This window comes from Pseudochaenichthys georgianus, chromosome 3 (assembly GCF_902827115.2).
Source record: "Pseudochaenichthys georgianus chromosome 3, fPseGeo1.2, whole genome shotgun sequence".
NCBI lineage: Eukaryota > Metazoa > Chordata > Actinopteri > Perciformes > Channichthyidae > Pseudochaenichthys > Pseudochaenichthys georgianus.
Genome location: NC_047505.1, coordinates 51326776 through 51347221, shown reverse-complemented (window position 1 = coordinate 51347221; position 20446 = coordinate 51326776). Strand labels below are relative to the sequence as shown.

General features: G+C 40.2%; 1 protein-coding gene across 1 annotated transcript in view; it reads right to left on the bottom strand.

Moving 5' to 3' along the window:
* LOC117442788 (SH3 and multiple ankyrin repeat domains protein 2-like) overlaps positions 1-20446 on the bottom strand; it is a 236019-nt gene that overhangs the window by 103552 nt on the left and 112021 nt on the right. Inside the window, exons 3-5 of the mRNA XM_034078751.2 lie at positions 16235-16462; positions 2655-2858; positions 555-626 (exon numbers count right to left, since the gene is read on the bottom strand). Of these exons, the coding sequence (XP_033934642.1) occupies positions 555-626; positions 2655-2858; positions 16235-16462 (504 nt within the window). The remainder of the gene's footprint in view (positions 1-554; positions 627-2654; positions 2859-16234; positions 16463-20446) is intronic.

The following is a 20446-nucleotide window of genomic DNA, read 5'->3' as shown; positions in this document are numbered from 1 at the left end:
GAGAAAGCTGAGCCAGAAAGCAAAACTCTCAATCGAGCAGTCCGTCTTCATTCCTACTCTCACTTATGAAGTTTGGGTCATGACCGAAAGAAGAAGAAGAAGTTCAGTCATCCGGGAGGTCCCTACTACGACTCCGGATAAGCGCTTGACGACCGTATGGATGTTTTTAATCGCATTTAAACACCCTTTTATTATTCATTTATTTTGCACCTTACCTCAGAGCGCTCTGAATCGCCTCGTTGATGAAGTGTCGATGAAATGGCGTCCAGTAAACAGTGTCATAGATTACATTTTTCTTTTCTTTTAAATGTTACTGTACGTCTAAGATCTCCAACATTGTCTGTGTACAGAGTTGATATTGTATAATACAAGCTTTCTGTTTGAGATGGAAAAAACACGTCTAGGTAAAGTGGTGTCTTTGCAAAGGCTGGCTCATTGTGTGATGAATCATTCGTCTCTGACTTGCTGTCAAAGGAACTGCAGACACTGGCCGAAAACAAGATTAAAGGTTCATTATTTGGTGAGTTTTCTTCACTGCAGGATCAAACGTTTACCTTTGTGTGAAGTTTGGCAATCTGCTTCTCGTCCACATCGGGCTGCTTGTAGACTCTGCTCTTGTAGCGGAACTGTTGAGCAAACAACAAGTTATACAAAACATATGGGTCCAACAGAGATTACAATAAGGCTGATTATGTTACTCCCCTGGGTGCGTGTTGAAAGATATGTTTCCATACATATAGAGGGGATCAAGATGTTCATGGCGCATTCATTTATTTTACTGTACCCTCACTGACTTTCAATCTTTGAGGGTGTTTGAAGGAATGTATAATGAAAAAATATTTCCTTTGTCAATATTTTATGGATCTTTTCACTTATTTTTTATTTTAACATCACTTTAACGGCTTTCCCGCAGGCAGGTATCCAGAATAGTTCGTCCTTCAGAAGGCTTTAACTTTTAAAATCAAACAGACCTGAATATTAACCGATGAAAAACACATACATTTTAGATAAATAAAACAAAACAGTGTTTGCTCAGTGGACACAGGATAAAGAGCTAAAGTTTGCTTAGAGGGAACTTTGGGATTTCCGCAGACCATTGACATGAACAAAAACTATATGGCACACTACAGGAGAGGGAAAACCGCAAACAGGTCCCCTTTGGAAATTAAATACCAGATCCAACATAGGTTCAGATCATTTTAAGGCGAGACACCCCAGATGAATAGGGTATTTTTTTTAACTTAACGGTATCAGCTAGAAATTTCTCCAGTTAATTACTTACAATAACGCAATTGTGTTTTGTATTACAAGTTTTCTGAAATAGCATGTTTAAATATGCAAATTATTCATTATCTCATTAAATATGCACATATTTTAACACATTTCAGGAATCGAAATCTGAACTTTGGATAAAGCCAGGTTCAAAATTCTTGTTTCATTTTGTAGTCATATTAGTATCTAAGGCTTTTACAGAAGGGATATTGGATATCTCTTTTTATCACTCCATAAATCAGAAAATACTGTCAACAGCCCTACAATATCAATTTTTGCCATGTTTCTAGGTATACAATGTTGTATAATTCAGGCTATGAATGATATATGAACAAACCCTTCTGTAAAAGCCTTCATAATATTGATAGGAATATAACTGGAAGGTTTGGTGTCTCTACGTGCTACTGAAGTTGACATTTCGAACAGAGTAGGAGAAAAAACTCATTTTGAGAAAACGGCCTTTAAAGATTGCAGTGAGGCGCTAGCTGAACCCTCCTGTTCTCTGGATGACAGTTTGCGCTTCGACGCACTCCGTGAAGGTATTTCATGTTCGGGGTCATTTGTTTTTTGTATAACCTTACTTCGTGCAAGTGACAATTGTTGTCGTCTTCTCTGTGAACGTTTTTTTCGCCGTTCTTTTGCCATTTTGAGATTTCAATTTCTAGCGGAAAGCTAACCAGGAAGTGTTTTAGCACACCACGTGACGCATCTGAACGAATCACGTTGTCAGAAATTGACACCAGCCAATGAGATTTCGTTTCTTGGTTTAGACCCCTTTGTGCTTTCACGATTGGTTGCTGATACAAAGGAAATGACCATATTTGGATTCGATGAGATTGTGCAGGAGAAACTGAGCTTTCCAGCGATACCTCTGTTGACATGGTGCACACAGCGGTCGCGGTACTTTATGTTACGTTAGAATGCTAACTTTTGGTGAATTTAGGAGAAATCTACAGACGCAAATAGACAAACTATAGTCAAATAAACACTTAAATGTGTATTTTGTACGTTTTCCTTCCAAAAGCCTGAAAGAATCAAAATAGCACAACATCTCAAAATTGACCAGTACTTGAAAAACGATGTTTTTGCCTGCCGTGTCTCGCCTTAATACACTTAAAAAATATATATATATCTACCTGTAACACAAGCTATATTTACACTCAACTGATATATTGATTCATATCAGATAATTAAGTGATAGACTGATAATTATCTTGAGAAATGGAAAATATTCCTGGTGTACAATCAAATAATATTGACATGAGTTTGGACGTATTAATGTATACCAAAGTAGTTTATGCAACAAGTCATTTTGCATTTTTGAGTATATTTGATTCTTTCACTACTAATTTGAGGAATAATCAAACTGGTCAATAGTTTACCTCCAGGGATGGGACCCCCTTGGTGATTGGCTGAGGGTACTCTCTGAAAACGCGCTCTTCTTCCAGGAACTTCCCGTCCCTCCCATTGCTGGCCGGCTGGAAAAGCCCATAGTTGAGCACGTCTTTGAGGGTCTGATTCAGCGTGCACAGGATCCGCTGCTTTGCGACCCAAACGGTCGCATCCGGGTTGAACCGCATGCATTTCTGAACAGGAGAAATGATGGAAAGACAAATTGATCAAACAGAAATGGCTTGAGTGTTGGCTGACAGTCTCTAGTCACCACAAAGGAAAGAAACATACTTAATTAGGGAACTGGACTTTCAGACAATGGCGTACAATAACTATGGAAGCCTGTTTGCACCACAGGAAAAATATATCCTGTAAGTCAATATATTGACTTGGCTATCTCAATATATTGACTTGCTATCTCAATATATTGACTTTCTATCTCAATATATTGACTTAGCTATCTCATTATATTGAGTTATATTTTTTTTATTGAATCAATTATGTCAAATGCAGAATAAGGCACATAGACATCAATGTTCATCAAGCGGTACAACTTTATATTAAGGTACACAAATTAACCATCAACTAGTTGTTAATTAACATGCATATTAGCAGTATATTGGCTCTGTATATATGAGCCAATATATATATGAGCTTTATTCTACGAGATAGCTAAGTCAATATATTGAGATAGCTAAGTCAATATATTAACTTACAGGATTGTTCTTTCCCTGTGGCGCAAACAGGCTTCCATAGTAGTTCAGAGCGATTGAAATTGGTGCTTTAATAACACAAACCCTGTCCCAGTCACTACGAATAAACCACGTAACCCTGCCAAGCCTTTTGATTGTGTATTGTCACCGTGCAACATGCTGAACAGGGCCACTGCGCTCACTGAGGATGTAATTGACACGACCCCGTGCGCCCTTCCCAATCCAATCCTTTCTTCGGGGAGAAAACACACAATGCAGAATCTCTGGCCCCCGTCTGATTCAGCGAGGATTATGGGCTCTGTTCCATGGTATTTGGGAAGTGTGTGTTCGTGTTTACAGCAGGACGCGCTGCTCAGCCGGTGATAGCAGCCCTGCGTCGGCGATAAAGGCTGAAGGGATGAGCCGTCTGTGAACTCTTCGTAATCCTCCCGCCTGGCGACGAGTGGCACAGGAGGGGCGAGGAAGGGAGGGTGAAGGTTGAAGGTATACAGAAGCAGATGTCTGGCATCTGGCAGGGCTGTGCAGACTGATAGGGTCTTCCTGTATCCTGCTGGTTTATAACAGTGGCACATTTCCATAAACTGCAGCTCAACTTATATCATGTGTATGAAGTTCTTTTTGTATTAGTCAATTTATTGTCAGAAACAAAAGAAACAACAATAATAATTATAATAATATTAAAAACACTTTCAAGGTACATAACAAATCAAATAGAAATTATCAAATAGTCTCGTCATGTTCAACAGCGGCAAGAAGAAGCTTATAAACGTCTCTGGTCCCCCTCAAGCGTACATTTATCTCGAAAATAAAACATTAGGTCATCTGGATCCGTGATATTGGATTCATTGTTTTAAACAAATACATTTCTTTGTACAAGACAACCAAAAATAAATAACTTTTACGATGACAAGAAATAGCAAGCATGAGTTCCCAGGTCCTGCTCAGAACCGTTCAGGATTCGGTTTCTAAATAATAGCTTTGGTTTAGATAAGCTTGCACAGTATTTCAGCTCATCATTACAGCTATTCCACGGACCAACACCTTTTGTTGTGATGAAGTTTGGGAATTGGTTCGTAAGTTTGCAAAGTACTGGAGTCACATGTAAATAGAGTAGAGGCTGTGATAATGGCACATGTGTGCAGAGGGATCAGAGATGACTCCAACCCGAGACCCAGGGGAGCACATGCAAAGGTCTTTGGTATTATTTTAAAGTTTGTTATCAATAGAGCGTGAACACATCAATGACCTATGAGCAATTTCTTATGGGGATAAGACCCAGGAAGAACCATCTCAGCTCCAGGGTAACCATTGAAGAAGAGTTTATTTTCCATTGTGAAAAACACATCTGTTGAAATGGTCCAGTTTTGGGCGATTTAATGTAATCTTTAAGCAATTAGCTGTTAGCATACGGCAGAAAGGAGCTAACAGCTAATGCTAATACAGGTTCTAGTGAACTACACTACGGTATGTTTAAGCTATTTTCAAATGTGATATTGTACAATATTATGTTTGGTGAGAAACCTAAATAGATACTGAGTTGTACTCAGCGATTCAAAATAAAGATTACAAAGAATTCTGACCTGTTTATCTCTTAACTTCTTAATTTTAACACATTATTAGAAATACTAATTCCAAGATCTTTTTTGTAATCAAAGCAAATATTTAAATAACATGTAATAAATTATTTCCTGATAACTTGAATTGTGTGTTTTTAATGCAAATAACCACTATAGATTATAATAACAACGGAGAAGAGTAACATTACGAACTTTGTGACATTACATACTTACTTTAGGACAGTCCAAACTCATTTCTGGGACAGTTTCAGGACTTTGGTAAATTAAATAAGGGTTACTGTACGTCCACACAGCAGATTTTCAAAAATCTTGAAGATCTTGGAGCTGGGCGTGTCTGACAGCTTGGGGATTTTTTGCGAGCAACGCGACCAACAACCAATCAGATGAATCTCCCTCCCCCGACATACAAAGCAAAACCCCGGGGATTTTATGCGAGCAATATATATATATATAAACTCCCCAAACAGGCGAAAACCTACCAGTTTCACCCACTGTCTCTGCCACCTCCCTCCATGCCTGGTTCCTCCGGTTTGTATCCCGTTAATAGTTCTGGTCGTAAAGAACCGGGTGATTTGCTACCGTAACTTCTCGTTTGGAATATGAGGAAATGAACTGCGGTCTGGTTCTCCCTGCTTACACGCGGTTTGATTGGCTAGCGCTTCTACTGTCAGATTTGCATAAACGTGTTTGATTGGCTGACGCTTCCAGCTCAGCTTCAAAAGTTGAACATTGCTCAACTTTGGAATCCTGGACATCCTGGAAATCTTCGCTTCGCTCCCCCACAATGCAGTTCGGCGACAAGCGAGGCAAAGTGACGTCATCCAAAGTCAATGGGCAGAGAAGCGTTGGAAGCGGTGGAAGTTTCTTCTGAAGCTGCTGTGTGGACGTACCGTGAAGCCCTGCATTTCTAAATTCTGACGTAATTCTTGGAAACCAGAGGTCTTGTTGAACGCTGTTAATTATTATCGCAGAAGTCTTAATATTACAAAATAAAAGCATGTGGCTACCGGTGACAACATAAGAGCATCTACTGTAGTACAAGCAGTTTTCCGTGGATTAATTAGTGTTCAAATTCAAAACAACTTTATAAATCCCCCAGGTGGCAATTAGTTACAAGGAGCCTGTACACAAAGAAACACAGAAACAAACAACAACATACAAACAAACAGATACACAGAGGAGAGAACATGTTGTACGTGTAAATAGAATCTTCTTTAGTTGACAAATTGAACAGCTTTACAGGAGAAGGTCAGGACTAAGACGGAATACATGTTTCATCTTCGTCTGACTTGATGTCGGCAATTTTGTTCAACCGGCCACATTGGCTCATCCTCAGCGTGTGATAATTGAAACTAGAAACACAAGTGGCTTTCCATTTCTCTAAAACCCTCGTGGTCCAAGATCCAATTTAGAAAAGCTAGCTTGCTTGTCGGACCTCAAGTCTCCTTTGTGTCCAATCTTTGAATTATTACCCAAATGAGCTGTGAGGAGATGGTCTCTCCATCTGGAGGTAAGAGCTGTGTGCTGGCATGGAATCAGAGGAGACGGATGAAATAGATTGAGAAATAAGCGGTTATTTTTGAGGAGGACCGTTTGAAGATTGTTGAAGAAGAAATACAGAAGAGGACTGCCGTTACAGCGGCCACCATCTTTCATTTCAAGGCTCCGTAGAACAGATTCAGAATGTGAGCAGAAAATACGTTCAAGGAAAGGGACAACGTTCTGTGAAATATTTAGCTTTTTTTGTCAAGATTTAAAGAAGACTTTCAGGAAAGGTTTCAAGAGATTTAGAGCCAGGACATGATTTACTTAGCTTAGCATTAAGACTGAGAGCGTGAAGCGAGTATGGCTTTGTTGAAAGTTCCCGACAAAGCCATATTAACTTCCAGCTTAGTGGTAAAGCTAAGCTAAGCTAAGCTAATCATCTCCTGGCTCAAAATCTCTGCACACCAAAATGAAAGTGTTACCGTTCATACATTTGTGAGGATGAAATTAATAAGAAATCATGTATTAATATTGTGTTTTGGATGTGTAGCATGCGGTGCTTTAACATTGGGCAGAGTACATACATCCTCCATGTTCTTTTTTACAACATGTATACGAGTCTTTCCCTTCCTTCGAGTGTTCAAGTGTCATTTCTTCCAACATGTCTTAATATTCTGTGCACATATAAATGTATGGATATCTTAGAGGAATGTATTCGATGTTGTTGTATCATAGAAAAGGAGGCAAGCATACCAGTAAGATATTATCTCTCATTCATGACATGTCCAGACTCCAGAAGCAGTAATCTATACATCAAAGCGTTTGATTCATTCAACTGAGCTTGAGTTAAAGTGGACCGTGTGACTAAATCACGTGAGGCACAAAAAGTGCTCAGCGATGAGAGAGAAATCAGGATCAGGAGTGCATACATGTGAGCGAGATTAGTACACGTGTGAGCACACACACACACACACACACACACACACACACACACACACACACACACACACACACACACACACACACACACACACACACACACACACACACACACACACACACACACACACACACACACACACACAATTACATTCCCCTGATTCTAGGCCAATGTTTACATCATCAAAACATTTATTTTACAAGGACGTGCATTTGTCCCCAAATTGAAGGTGAGTCCCCACAAAGTCACTGTGTCCCCACAGCCTCGGTAAAACAAGCCTGCACACACAGCGTCTCATTTCCATTAGATGACATCATGTTGACTCACATTCATTTACAAGACTTCGTTTGACATCTTAATTCATTGTAATGATTTAAGTTACGGTGGACTAGCATTTTACGAGAGCATTACATTGAACGAGTTCCCAAAATGTCACTGTGTCCCTTCAAGACGGTAAAACAAGCCCGCACGCACATGACTCTGGAGCACATCTCTCAACTTTATTGTCAATCTTTCAGTTTGTGTGTCCAGACAGAGAGATGGACATTCAGTTTCGCACAATTCCGAATACAAAATCAAACATTACATTGACTTATCCAGTATGTATACTGAACAATTACCCTAAATACTAAGTTTACTTGATTATCAACCCACAATAAGTAGTAGTATTGTTCTCATACTGCCTGTGCTGCAGCTCTTTTCCCCCTCTCAACTACTTAGAGATGTCCCGCGTCTTAGCCATGTGTTGGAGAACTAGCCAATAGAAGAAGTGTTATATATATATATATATATATATATATATTTTATTAGCTTTTCTTTTTTAATGCTTAATGTCTTTCATTTCTTTTTTGTAAAGCACTTTGAATTACCCTGCGTCGAAAAGTGCTATATAAATAAACTTGCCTTGCCTTGCCTATACATGTTACAATGTAACCGTGTCCCCATAACGTAAGTAGAACAAACCTGCACACACACATTGTTGTGTTTCCATTACTTCAGAGGACATTACTGACTTAGTGAAAACTTGCCCTTAAATGTCCCCATTATACTGTTTTCCATCAATATATCACAGGTCTCAGATATATCCAGAACATGTCTCTGATTGGCTGAAACACCAAACAGATCATTGCAGCATTACCCATAATCCCCTCTGTTTCAGCCCTGTTTCCAAAGTGCTGATTCTCTGTCTGTGACTTTAGATGAAAATAAGGAGCCCCTCCCCACGCCCCTCTGAGAGACATTTGGTTACAGAGAACTCAATGGAGCTCTAGAGGAGATTCAGGTGATAAGGGGGGGGGGGGGGGTTACCTTGGTTGCTGATTGGCTAATGGTTACTCAAGACAACACATCGTGATGACATCATAAAGTGGCCGAAATCTGATCAGCTCATTTTCAGACAGGTTTTTATAGAAATGGATCAAAAAGAGAGAGAATCTTTGTTCCTGAAGCTTTCAGAGTCTCTTTCCACAGAGGGGACACATGTTGATGTAGAAGAGACATGAAGAAGAGGGGACACATGCTGATGTAGAAGAGACATGAAGAAGAGGGGACACATGTTGATGTAGAAGAGACGTGAAGAAGAGGGGACACATGTTGATGTAGAAGAGACATGAAGAAGAGGGGACACATGGTGATGTAGAAGAGACATGAGGAAGAGGGGACACATGTTCATGTAGAAGAGACATGAAGAAGAGGGGACACATGTTGATGTAGAAGAGACGTGAAGAAGAGGGGACACATGTTGATGTAGAAGAGACATGAAGAAGAGGGGACACATGGTGATGTAGAAGAGACATGAGGAAGAGGGGACACATGTTGATGTAGAGGAGACATGAAGAAGAGGGGACACATGTTGATGTAGAAGAGACATGAAGAAGAGGGGACACATGGTGATGTAGAAGAGACATGAGGAAGAGGGGACACATGTTGATGTAGAGGAGACGTGAAGAAGAGGGGACACATGTTGATGTAGAAGAGACATGAAGAAGAGGGGACACATGGTGATGTAGAAGAGACATGAGGAAGAGGGGACACATGTTGATGTAGAGGAGACATGAAGAAGAGGGGACACATGTTGATGTAGAAGAGACGTGAAGAAGAGGGGACACATGTTGATGTAGAAGAGACATGAAGAAGAGGGGACACATGTTGATGTAGAAGAGACATGAAGAAGAGGGGACACATGTTGATGTAGAAGAGACATGAAGAAGAGGGGACACATGTTGATGTAGAAGAGACATGAAGAAGAGGGGACACGTGTTGATGTAGAAGAGACATGAAGAAGAGGGGACACATGTTCATGTAGAGGAGACATGAAGAAGAGGGGACACATGTTGATGTAGAAGAGACATGGAGAAGAGGGGACACATGTTGATGTAGAGGAGACATGAAGAAGAGGGGACACATGTTGATGTAGAAGAGACATGAAGAGGAGGGGACACATGCTGATGTAGAAGAGACATGAAGAAGAGGGGACACATGCTGATGTAGAAGAGACATGAAGAAGAGGGGACACATGCTGATGTAGAAGAGACATGAAGAAGAGGGGACACATGTTGATGTAGAAGAGACATGAAGAAGAGGGGACACTTGTTGATGTAGAGGAGACATGAAGAAGAGGGGACACATGTTGATGTAGAAGAGACATGAAGAAGAGGGGACACATGCTGATGTAGAAGAGACATGAAGAAGAGGGGACACATGTTGATGTAGAGGAGACATGAAGAAGAGGGGACACATGTTGATGTAGAAGAGACATGAAGAGGAGGGGACACATGCTGATGTAGAAGAGACATGAAGAAGAGGGGACACATGCTGATGTAGAAGAGACATGAAGAAGAGGGGACACATGCTGATGTAGAAGAGACATGAAGAAGAGGGGACACATGTTGATGTAGAAGAGACATGAAGAAGAGGGGACACATGCTGATGTAGAAGAGACATGAAGAAGAGGGGACACATGTTGATGTAGAAGAGACATGAAGAAGAGGGGACACATGTTGATGTAGAAGAGACACCTCACCCTAAACCTGGGGCTCTACGGAGACGGACCCCCTTTCTGAGGGAGCCTCCAGTGGCCATTGGAGGAACTGAAGTTGTCGGCACTTTCTTTCAGCACTCGAGGCTGACACTTTGGGAAACCCATGAGAGGGGCATCAGGTGGCTTTTCCAGAGGAAGCGCTCTACAAAGAAGCCTCCATGCTACTCCCTCCCTTTCTTCTTTAGCCCCTTCTTTCCTCGAGGAAAGGCCCTGGCTCACTCTACTGTCACGGACCTCCATTCTTAAAGCCTTCTGTCGGTCCCCGAGGACACACACATCAAACACAGAGCTGGAGTACAAAGCTGCATTAGTCCAGCAGGAAACTGTACAGTGCACTCTCCAGCTGCTCATCCATAGGGGGGGGGGGGGGGCACCGCTGCGCTTTGAAGATAAACCTGCTCTGGGATTGACAGTAAAGGAATATCCATGGACAGCTCCAGTGCATATGCTATATGATCAATGCAGCATGTGTGTGTGTCCTCCAACATGTGTCCTTCATCACAAGCAGCAGTGTGATGCTACAATGAATTAATGATGCTGCTACTGAGCAGTACGTGAATGCAACATGAATAATTCCTACTGTTACAATTAATAAAACGTGCAAAACATGCAGACTGTATTAATGTTGAAGCCGTGTTGGCAATCTCAAACACATTGCAGGCGTCGTGACAAAGTACACATCAGAGGTTGAGGCAGAGAAGAGAGAAGATTGGAGGTTACATTCATCTAGTTCAGTGTTTCTCAAACCTTTTCATACCAAGGACACTTAACCAATAAAAAAACACTCGCGGACCACCTAACTCCACAAATATCCAAAATCACATCGTTTTTCTAGAACAGATTACAAATCGCCTGAAAATGGTACAAAAAAGTGGCAACATGTGTGACGAAGGTGTTGCACTGGGCTATATCACGCAATCGAAAGTGAAACTTAAGCTCGCTCCATTGCGGAGATATTCCCGCGAGAGTGGGGAAAACTTTAATTTATTAATTTATTTAAAATGTGAAATTGTACCAATATACTCACGGACCACTAGGGGGCACTCACGGACCACCAGTGGTCCGCGGACCACACTTTGAGAAGCACTGATCTAGTTATTAAGGTGATTTTAGTCTTTATTTTAGTTTTAGTAATCTTTTCAATCTTGGGGACAGAGAAGAAGCTGAAATAATTAAACGTGATGGACGTAATATAAACCACGCTTCACTATCTTCTTTTGCTTACATTGTTCATAAAACAACAACAATAATAGTTGTGTAAACTAGAAGTGCTGGAAGTAAGGATGTAAAATATATCAATACAAGAAGAATAGCGATAGTATGTCATATGAAACTCTGTTATTCAAAGCGAGGACACTGCTGTTGGCACATGTTGGTTATTGTGGATGTTACAGTGACTGTGAAGATTGCAAATCCACTGATTGCATCTAAACGTTGTTATTCAGCAGTTTATACTTTGAGAATATTCACAAATGTGTTTTTTTGTTTCATATCAGATTCATGCCAACACAGCCTTATAGCTGGGAGGCAGATCGTTTCTACAATTATGCTCATGAACAGTGTTTCTTATTCCAACTTTACACAAGAACATGAAAATGTACGTCGAAAAAAACCTTATCCTGGGGCGAACTGGACGCATGGATGTTTTTCAGACACACTTTGTGAGTAGGTCTGGGCCTGGTAATAACATTCATTATGCATCATTTCCCTTCTGCTATCCATCTCCCTGACATTCATTTACATACTAATGGGAAATGTGGGAACAATTATAGCATCTTTCATCAGTCATGTCCTTCTTTCCTCAGGGCGTACACACGTGTGTTATCCTCTCACCTGTTACACCCTGCACCCACATGTGCTACATATGGTGGTCCATGTTTCATAATGCAACACCTACACCCTACATTATTAACAATCAGACGTTTCCCTGAGTAAAGACTCACATATAAAACCCCCTCCCCTTTAAATGGACATCCTCACCTACGCACTATGTCTATATATCAACTCCCCACAATATGTCGCCCACTCACACACATGTTATTAGGGGAAAGGACACGTGGTCAATGTTCGTCATTTAGGTTCAGTTGAATTTGAGATAAGGGAGATTACTGTAAGAAGCCTTTCCACAGAAGAGGCAGCATGCTTCAGAGGAAGATAATACGTATTGCTCTCTGGGGCATCCATCCAAGGTGAAGCACATGTCTTCCACATATTCACTTATCTATGTACTCGAGTGTAGATTATTTCTTATTAAGAACAGAATGTAAGCGTACATTATGTTTTTCTGGTTCATCCTACTGTATAGGGGAAAGTGGGTTATGTGACAGTGTTTCCATTTAGCATGACGAAAAATAAAAAACCAACAATTCATGAAAACATAAGAAGTAAGAATGGGGGGGAAAAAACACAAAATAATTAAATATTTATTTAAAAAAATGAATTTCATATTTTTGTACACGTATATAGGGAGGTGTGTGGTGCAGTGGGTTGTGCGTAGGTGTTGGGATCAGGGGTCACAGGTTCAAACCCCACTGCAGTCAGCACGTCGATGTGTCCCTGAAGACACTTCACCTCGAATTGCTCCTGTGGGGATTTCCCTCAGTATTGATTGAGTATGTAAGTCGCTTTGGATAAAAGCGTCTAACATGTAATTTAATGTATATATATTTTGTATTCGTTTTACTTAAAGGTGGGGTAGGTCATTTTGGAGAAACCAGCTCGAGTGCGCTAGAATTTGAAAATACACAGCCGGAACAAATCTGCCACTTCCTCACAGAGCCCCTCCTCCAACACACACGAACGCGCACATGACCAATGAGGGCACGAGGTAAGTCTGTGCCCCGATGGAAGGCTGACAGGCAGGTAGGCCATCCAGTTACTTTAGCCGGCTCAGATTATTGGTCGTGCTTTTCACAGCTCGACGGCTTCCACAGAGCACTTAAGATATTCATTGCTACCGGGATGTTAAGAGCAGTTAAGAGGAATATAACAAAAAGTGTATCTCGAGCCGGTTTCTCAAACTTACCTTTAATTGGACCATTTATTTTATTTCACTATCATGTTTTCTTTTGCTTTTTCCTACATTGTTGGAAGAGACTTCAGATTCTCATTTCAAATACAGCCTTTACATATTTGAATCTTGGATATTATTCATACAGAAGTGATAAGGACGTGTTAAGAAAAGTATAAGCATACTAGATGAAACCTTTGGCATATTATTCTGGGATTTATTTTAAATAAAAATGCAAATGGTGTGTAAACCGTGGCCTGTGTACTTCACCATGTTTTCTTATTGCATGTTTCATGATTTAGTACTTGGTCGGTCTATTATATAATCATCTAACTTATTTTGGATATGTTATATTGTGAATTCTATAGAATCCCTATGGATATACATTTCTACTGTTGATATATTTACTGCTTTTGGTGTATTGTACGTTTAACTCAATGCCTCGTTAAACATGCTGCTGTAACAAAACCAGTTGGGATCAATACAGTATGTCTGATCGATGTGATATATTCAATGAGAAGGCCTCAGGACAACATGTCTCTGAGGGTTTTTTGAGAAAGAATGAAAATGGGGATGGTTTACTTTAAGTGTGTACATGCAATAGCTTTTACAGTATACTTGTAAGCTTGTTAAAGGTGCGGTGAACTGAGAGGGAATTACTGGAAAGCCCTTTCACATCTTGAAAAACCTCTGTTTACCCTCACATTCCACTTTTCCTTCTTTCTCATGTGTTTTTAATGCATACTGAAACAGGTTATACGAGCCACCTCTGAAATGCTCCAGAGGACACGGCGCCTCTCCAACACTACTCCAACTCTGATAAACACTACACCGTGTTGTGCTCGAGTGTATAGGGTACTAGCTTAGAATGCATAGGATGTCAAATACACCATGATTAATCCTCCAGAAGGAATTCGTTACTCAGATGTCAAGTTGGAGAACAAAAATGGAATTCAAATTGAGACTCTTTCGCTGGCTGTGGCTCACAGGGAAATGGGATCCGCACTTCATTGTCAGTTGTGTTGTCCATGAGGTCATTGTGTCATCTATACACTCAATATTTAGTGCATGTCTGTCTTTCTCCGAGGTTCCGAAAATGTTCCGGGTTATTGTGTTTCTCTTGTTAAAAAGAGGTTTCTAAGGAGAAACGTAGAAACAAAATGTAATTGATTTTTTCTTGGACAAGATATTTGACCCCAATTTGCTCGTGTATGGATGTCTACTGGATGGAGGTGTAAGACACTGGGGTTAAAGCAGGATATCAAATCATTCTGCAACGAAAAACAACACAGGACATATTTCCTGCCAAATTAATTCCCCTGTACGACATGTAACCTTTGCAGAGAACTCCTGTCTCCATAGTTTCTTTAGTTTCTTTTTTGCCGGATTTAACTATTTGTTTTCTCGCCTCAAAAAGCCTGAAAATGTTTTACATGCTGCATATCTTTCAATTGTTATTTACACATTTAATGGTATTTTAATTTCATGTGCAATGTCTTCTTCTCATGCTGCTGTAACAAAATGTATACAGTACATCTAATCCAATCCTAAATCGCTACATGACATTCAAAAACCGCCATTTTGGATCGTGGAAATGTTAGAGATGAAAATATCCAAATTAGCCAAGCCATTTTTTAACTATTGTCTCTATAGGCTATAATGCCATTTAATACTAATTAACGTTAATTCTTTTTTTTTTGTGACCAACTTTTTATTGTTTTTTTTTTTTTTTTGCCCTCACAAAAGGGACTTATACAGATACAAATGATATAGACAATTTAAAAAAAAAAAAAAAGAAAGAAAGAAAAAAAAAAATAGATATATATCTAGGGAATCCCTTTCCCATGCCACCCTCTTCCCACCCATCTTGCCATTTCACAGAAAATCCTACCTGATGTTTTTTAGCAATCGTCTGAGTTCATCTATATATTATATATATATTATAGCATAAACATTTATAGCATAACAATTTATCCACATAAAATACATTCATTCCTTTTTTTTTTTTTTCCACATAACATTTAATCTGAATTGCGATTAACTCCTAATAAACCACAATTGCACCAAGGTGCGCGTATATGTACAATCATCATTTACATGAATGATATTACCCGATCAGCAGCTCTTTGAATAGCCTCTAATGTCTAATTAACGTTAATTCTAATGGTGCAAATTACCCAACATATGCAAGTTATGTGCTTGGGAACCATACAACGCTTTTTCTAACATAACACTTTGGGGTACTGTACATCATGGCCTTTGACCCCAAACCCATCACAGTCCGCCTGCTTCCACTCGGGCTGCTACTGATTTAATTTTTACTTTATTATTTACCCCTTTTGTTTGTTTGTTTATTTGTGTGTTCACCATGTAAAGCAGTCTTGGGTCCCTCGAAAGGCGCTTTACAAATGTCATCTATTATTATTATTATTTAGTGGGAATGCTGAGTAAGCATAAATATCCACTTTTTTTGGACCTTAGCTCCTTCCACATTTTTCAACCCACACACTCCGTTCAAACATCAAAACGTTCAGCTCATTTGCGGCATTACTCCTGACATTCATAACGTTCATAATTCCAGAGATATATCCCATAATTCACACATTTTTTAACATGGAAGTCAATGGAGAAATTCTTCAGCCTTGAACAATCTTTATGCAACTTCAACTGCCAACTGCTCCTTCATACTTTCACTCAGAAACCTCATTGCAACTTTCAAATCCTTCTGACATTATGACTATTACTCAACATTTCCCCGTTCACATTTCTAGACCAATGACCCCCTCACGTGTCTGTGTTTCTCACCGACTGCTGCAGGTCGGGGATGAGGATGCGGACGACCAGCGAGTTGGTGCTGATGTCGTCCATGCGGCTCAGAGATTGCTCGGCCGTGGCCTTTATCGTCTCGTAGATGGTTTCTTCTCGGGAGCTGTCGGAGGCGCAGTCGTCGGAGTAGTCTGAGCAGCTCTGAGCCATTTCATCCTCGCTGGAGGTGGGGCTCCGGGGCATAGTCAGCAGCCCCGGAGAATTCAGCTGGGAAACATGAGGGAGAGGAGAAGAGGAGAAGAGGTCAGACTCACATAAACCTGTTCATTAGAAACTATAAGAATCCCCCCTGCTCCCATTAGTGCAGGGTGTCCACACCTTTTTCACAGAGGGCCACATACAGAAAAATATACAAAGAGCTGGGCCACTCACTAGAGGTATACTGCCTCGTAAGTTCAGTTAGCAAAATCAATCAAATGTAGGTAAATGATGCTTGTGAGTGTTGGCAGCTCATGCCTTGAAACAGAAGCTTCAGATTGATTATAATAAGGAGAAATAGGAAGGGTGTATTTTGTTACGTAAATAAGTCATTGGGCTTATTTCTTATCAACTAAGATATGCACAGGAAAACATTACATTACATGACACTTGTTAGAGGCTTTTATCCAAAGCGACTTACATACTCAATACTGTGGACAATCCCCACTGGAGCAATTTGGGGTGAAGTGTCTTCAGGGACACAACGACATGCTGACTGCAGTGGGGTTTGAACCTGTGACCCCCTGATCCGAACACCAACGCACAATCCACTGCGCCACACGCCTCCAGAAAACTCCACAGGAATCATCTTGAATCTTGTTCAACTGATATTAATATATAGTACGACAAAAAAAGCTGAGTTGAGAGCGGAGGACAGAAAAGAAGGAACATAGCCCTCATGTGAGTTATTTAATGACATCAGACTTTATGGCAAAATAGAAACTAGTAAAACACAGTAGAAAATTGGGTGTTACAATAATTTATGAAATTCATCGCTGTGCTAAATAGATTGAGCTGTAGTGAATTTCTTGTTTCTTGTTTATCTTGTCTTGTGACTTTGATCAGCTGCATTCTTTTTATGAACGAATAAAGCTTTATTATTATTTATTTAGTATTTTTGCATTATTATTCTTTTTTGTTAATCCAGTATTTTTTGTTTTCTAAAGTTAAAGTTAAGCTTTTCATCTTGGGATAAAAAAAAGTTACAATTATCTAAAGTAGTGGAGATAACCGAAACAGAGCAAAACTATATTGTTTGTTTACATCGTTCCAAAAATATTAGATATAATGTTAATCATCGACAAATCTTCTTTTGCTTCATTGGGGGAACTGGCTGTGAGAGGAAATATCATCAACAGACTAAAGGCTGTACTTAAAATGGTAACAGGTCAGGTGACCGCACTCTATTAATCTGAGGCGACAACCTGATTTATGGATCGGAAAATTAATAGCCTCGCAAATCATATTCATCGCAGCTTGTGGCCATGAGGGACCTGGATAGAGCCGAGATATTTATACAATAACCTGATTATCTTATGAGTTGTATCTTAAAGAGGCTACTCTGCTCATTTCAGGTTCATATTAGTATGTAGTGTCTCTACTTTAAAGAGTCCTCTCCTGCTGATGTTCAGGTGTATATCACTATGTAGTGTCTCTACTTTAAAGAGTCCTCTCCTGCTGATGTTCAGGTGTATATCAGTATGTAGTGTCTCTACTTTAAAGAGTCCTCTCCAGCTGATGTTCAGGTGTATATCAGTATGCAGTGTCTCTACTTTAAAGAGTCCTCTCCTGCTGATGTTCAGGTGTATATCAGTATGTAGTGTCTCTACTTTAAAGAGTCCTCTCCTGCTGATGTTCAGGTGTATATCAGTGTGTAGTGTCTCTACTTTAAAGAGTCCTCTCCTTCTGATGTTCAGGTGTATATCAGTATGTAGTGTCTCTACTTTAAAGAGTCCTCTCCTGCTGATGTTCAGGTGTATATCAGTATGTAGTGTCTCTACTTTAAAGAGTCCTCTCCTTCTGATGTTCAGGTGTATATCAGTATGTAGTGTCTCTACTTTAAAGAGTCCTCTCCTGCTGATGTTCAGGTGTGTATCAGTATGTAGTGTCTCTACTTTAAAGAGTCCTCTCCTGCTGATGTTCAGGTGTATATCAGTATGTAGTGTCTCTACTTTAAAGAGTCCTCTCCTGCTGATGTTCAGGTGTATATCAGTATGTAGTGTCTCTACTTTAAAGAGTCCTCTCCTGCTGATGTTCAGGTGTATATCACTATGTAGTGTCTCTACTTTAAAGAGTCCTCTCCTGCTGATGTTCAGGTGTATATCAGTATGTAGTGTCTCTACTTTAAAGAGTCCTCTGCTGCTGATGTTCAGGTGTATATCAGTATGTAGTGTCTCTACTTTAAAGAGTCCTCTCCTGCTGATGTTCAGGTGTATATCACTATGTAGTGTCTCTAATTTAAAGAGTCCTCTCCTGCTGATGTTCAGGTGTATATCAGTATGTATTGTCTCTACTTTAAAGAGTCCTCTCCTGCTGATGTTCAGGTGTATATCAGTATGTAGTGTCTCTACTTTAAAGAGTCCTCTCCTGCTGATGTTCAGGTGTATATCAGTATGTAGTGTCTCTACATGTCTCCATGCTTTAATGTTCAAAAAGCTCTTTATTTTTCTTATACTGCCTGTGCTGCAGCACCTATTTTCACCCTCTGTCTGAAACCAGAGCCCAGTCTGCTCTGATTGGTTAGCTGGCCGGCTCTGTTGTGATTGGTCAACTGCTTAGAGATATCCCGCCTCTTTACATCACGCACAATTTGTTGAGACAGAGGGTGTTTCTCAATCTCGAGTAAAACTGCTCCAGAGCCACTATTTCAAGCATACTAGGTCATCGAGTGCCGCCGAAGGACAATTCCAATGTCCAGCATCCTTGGAATTCTACCGAGCCCTGCGTACTTCGTAGCGAGACATTTTGAGGCTGCACATGTGTAGACTCCGCGGTCTTAAAATCCCCACAATGCTTTGCGCACGGACCAATTTTCCCAAATCTGTGGCGGGAAATGTAAGGCGGGGCCTCTCATATGACGCACACCTGCACACTTGCTCGCCTGTTCCACTCTTCGTTTTCCGAATGCCAGGAAGGATTCTTGCCTCGCTTCTGAAGCAAGTGACTCGGAAGACATGTGCTACCAAGCAAGCGTACTCGACATTGAGAAACACACAGGGATTCTAGCCTTCGCAGAACATTAACATGCACAAAAAACTACATAACACACTACAGGGAAGGAAACACCGAAACTGAATAGTGCCTCCATATTGTTTCCTCTCAAGAGCTAAATATGGAAGGAGATTATCATTGACTGTGAATGCAGTTGTTTCACCTTAAAGATGGTCAAATGACAGTTTAAGAAGCTTAAGTTGTAATTGATGTGACCTTTTTTAGACATAAATGGATATAAAATGTATTTGGTTTTCAAATCAAAGTCAACAGCAGACAACGCTGAAGAATGTTAATATCTTTTTTTAAGGCATTATGGGAAACTCTGATAGACATTTTCACCGTTTCCTGACGCTGAATACTGAAGGAATCAAGAAAACAATCAACAATCATATTCTTCATTATTTTCCGTCCTGCACAAGTTAAGTTCTTGGATAGTGCATCTTCTATTTTACTCAACTGTACCTTGAAAAAGGGTTCACAAGTATAATCTAGACATTTCAGTTTTAGCTGACTGGTTTTCTATTTATTTGATTGTTTATTTATTTGATTGTTTATTTTTTGTGTGTCTGTTTGTCTTCTGTCTGTGTGGGATTTAGTTTGCCCTGGTGTTAAATTAAACAGTATTTACATTGTTACTCTATTTTTCTATAAAGGGAAGATTTGTTTACCTACTTGTGATTCGTGCTCTGATATTACAACTGTATGCTGTTGAAACATCTAGTGCATGCTCCTCAATGCAACACAAACCAAAGTCAGCCGCCACACACACAGTGAAATGACCAATCAGGGACTGACAGGATCCCTGCAGCACCATCAGCAAAGTCATTTCATTTCATCTGGACAAGAAGAGCTGCCGAATCAGAAGTGTTTGGATTAATGAAGGAGACGCTCTTCACTCGGAGAAACAATAGAGATCAGACGTGTGAGCATCTGTGACACTCGTCCTGCAGGATATGTGTCCATTAGCAGAGAAAGGACATCACGGCAGACACCTGCACA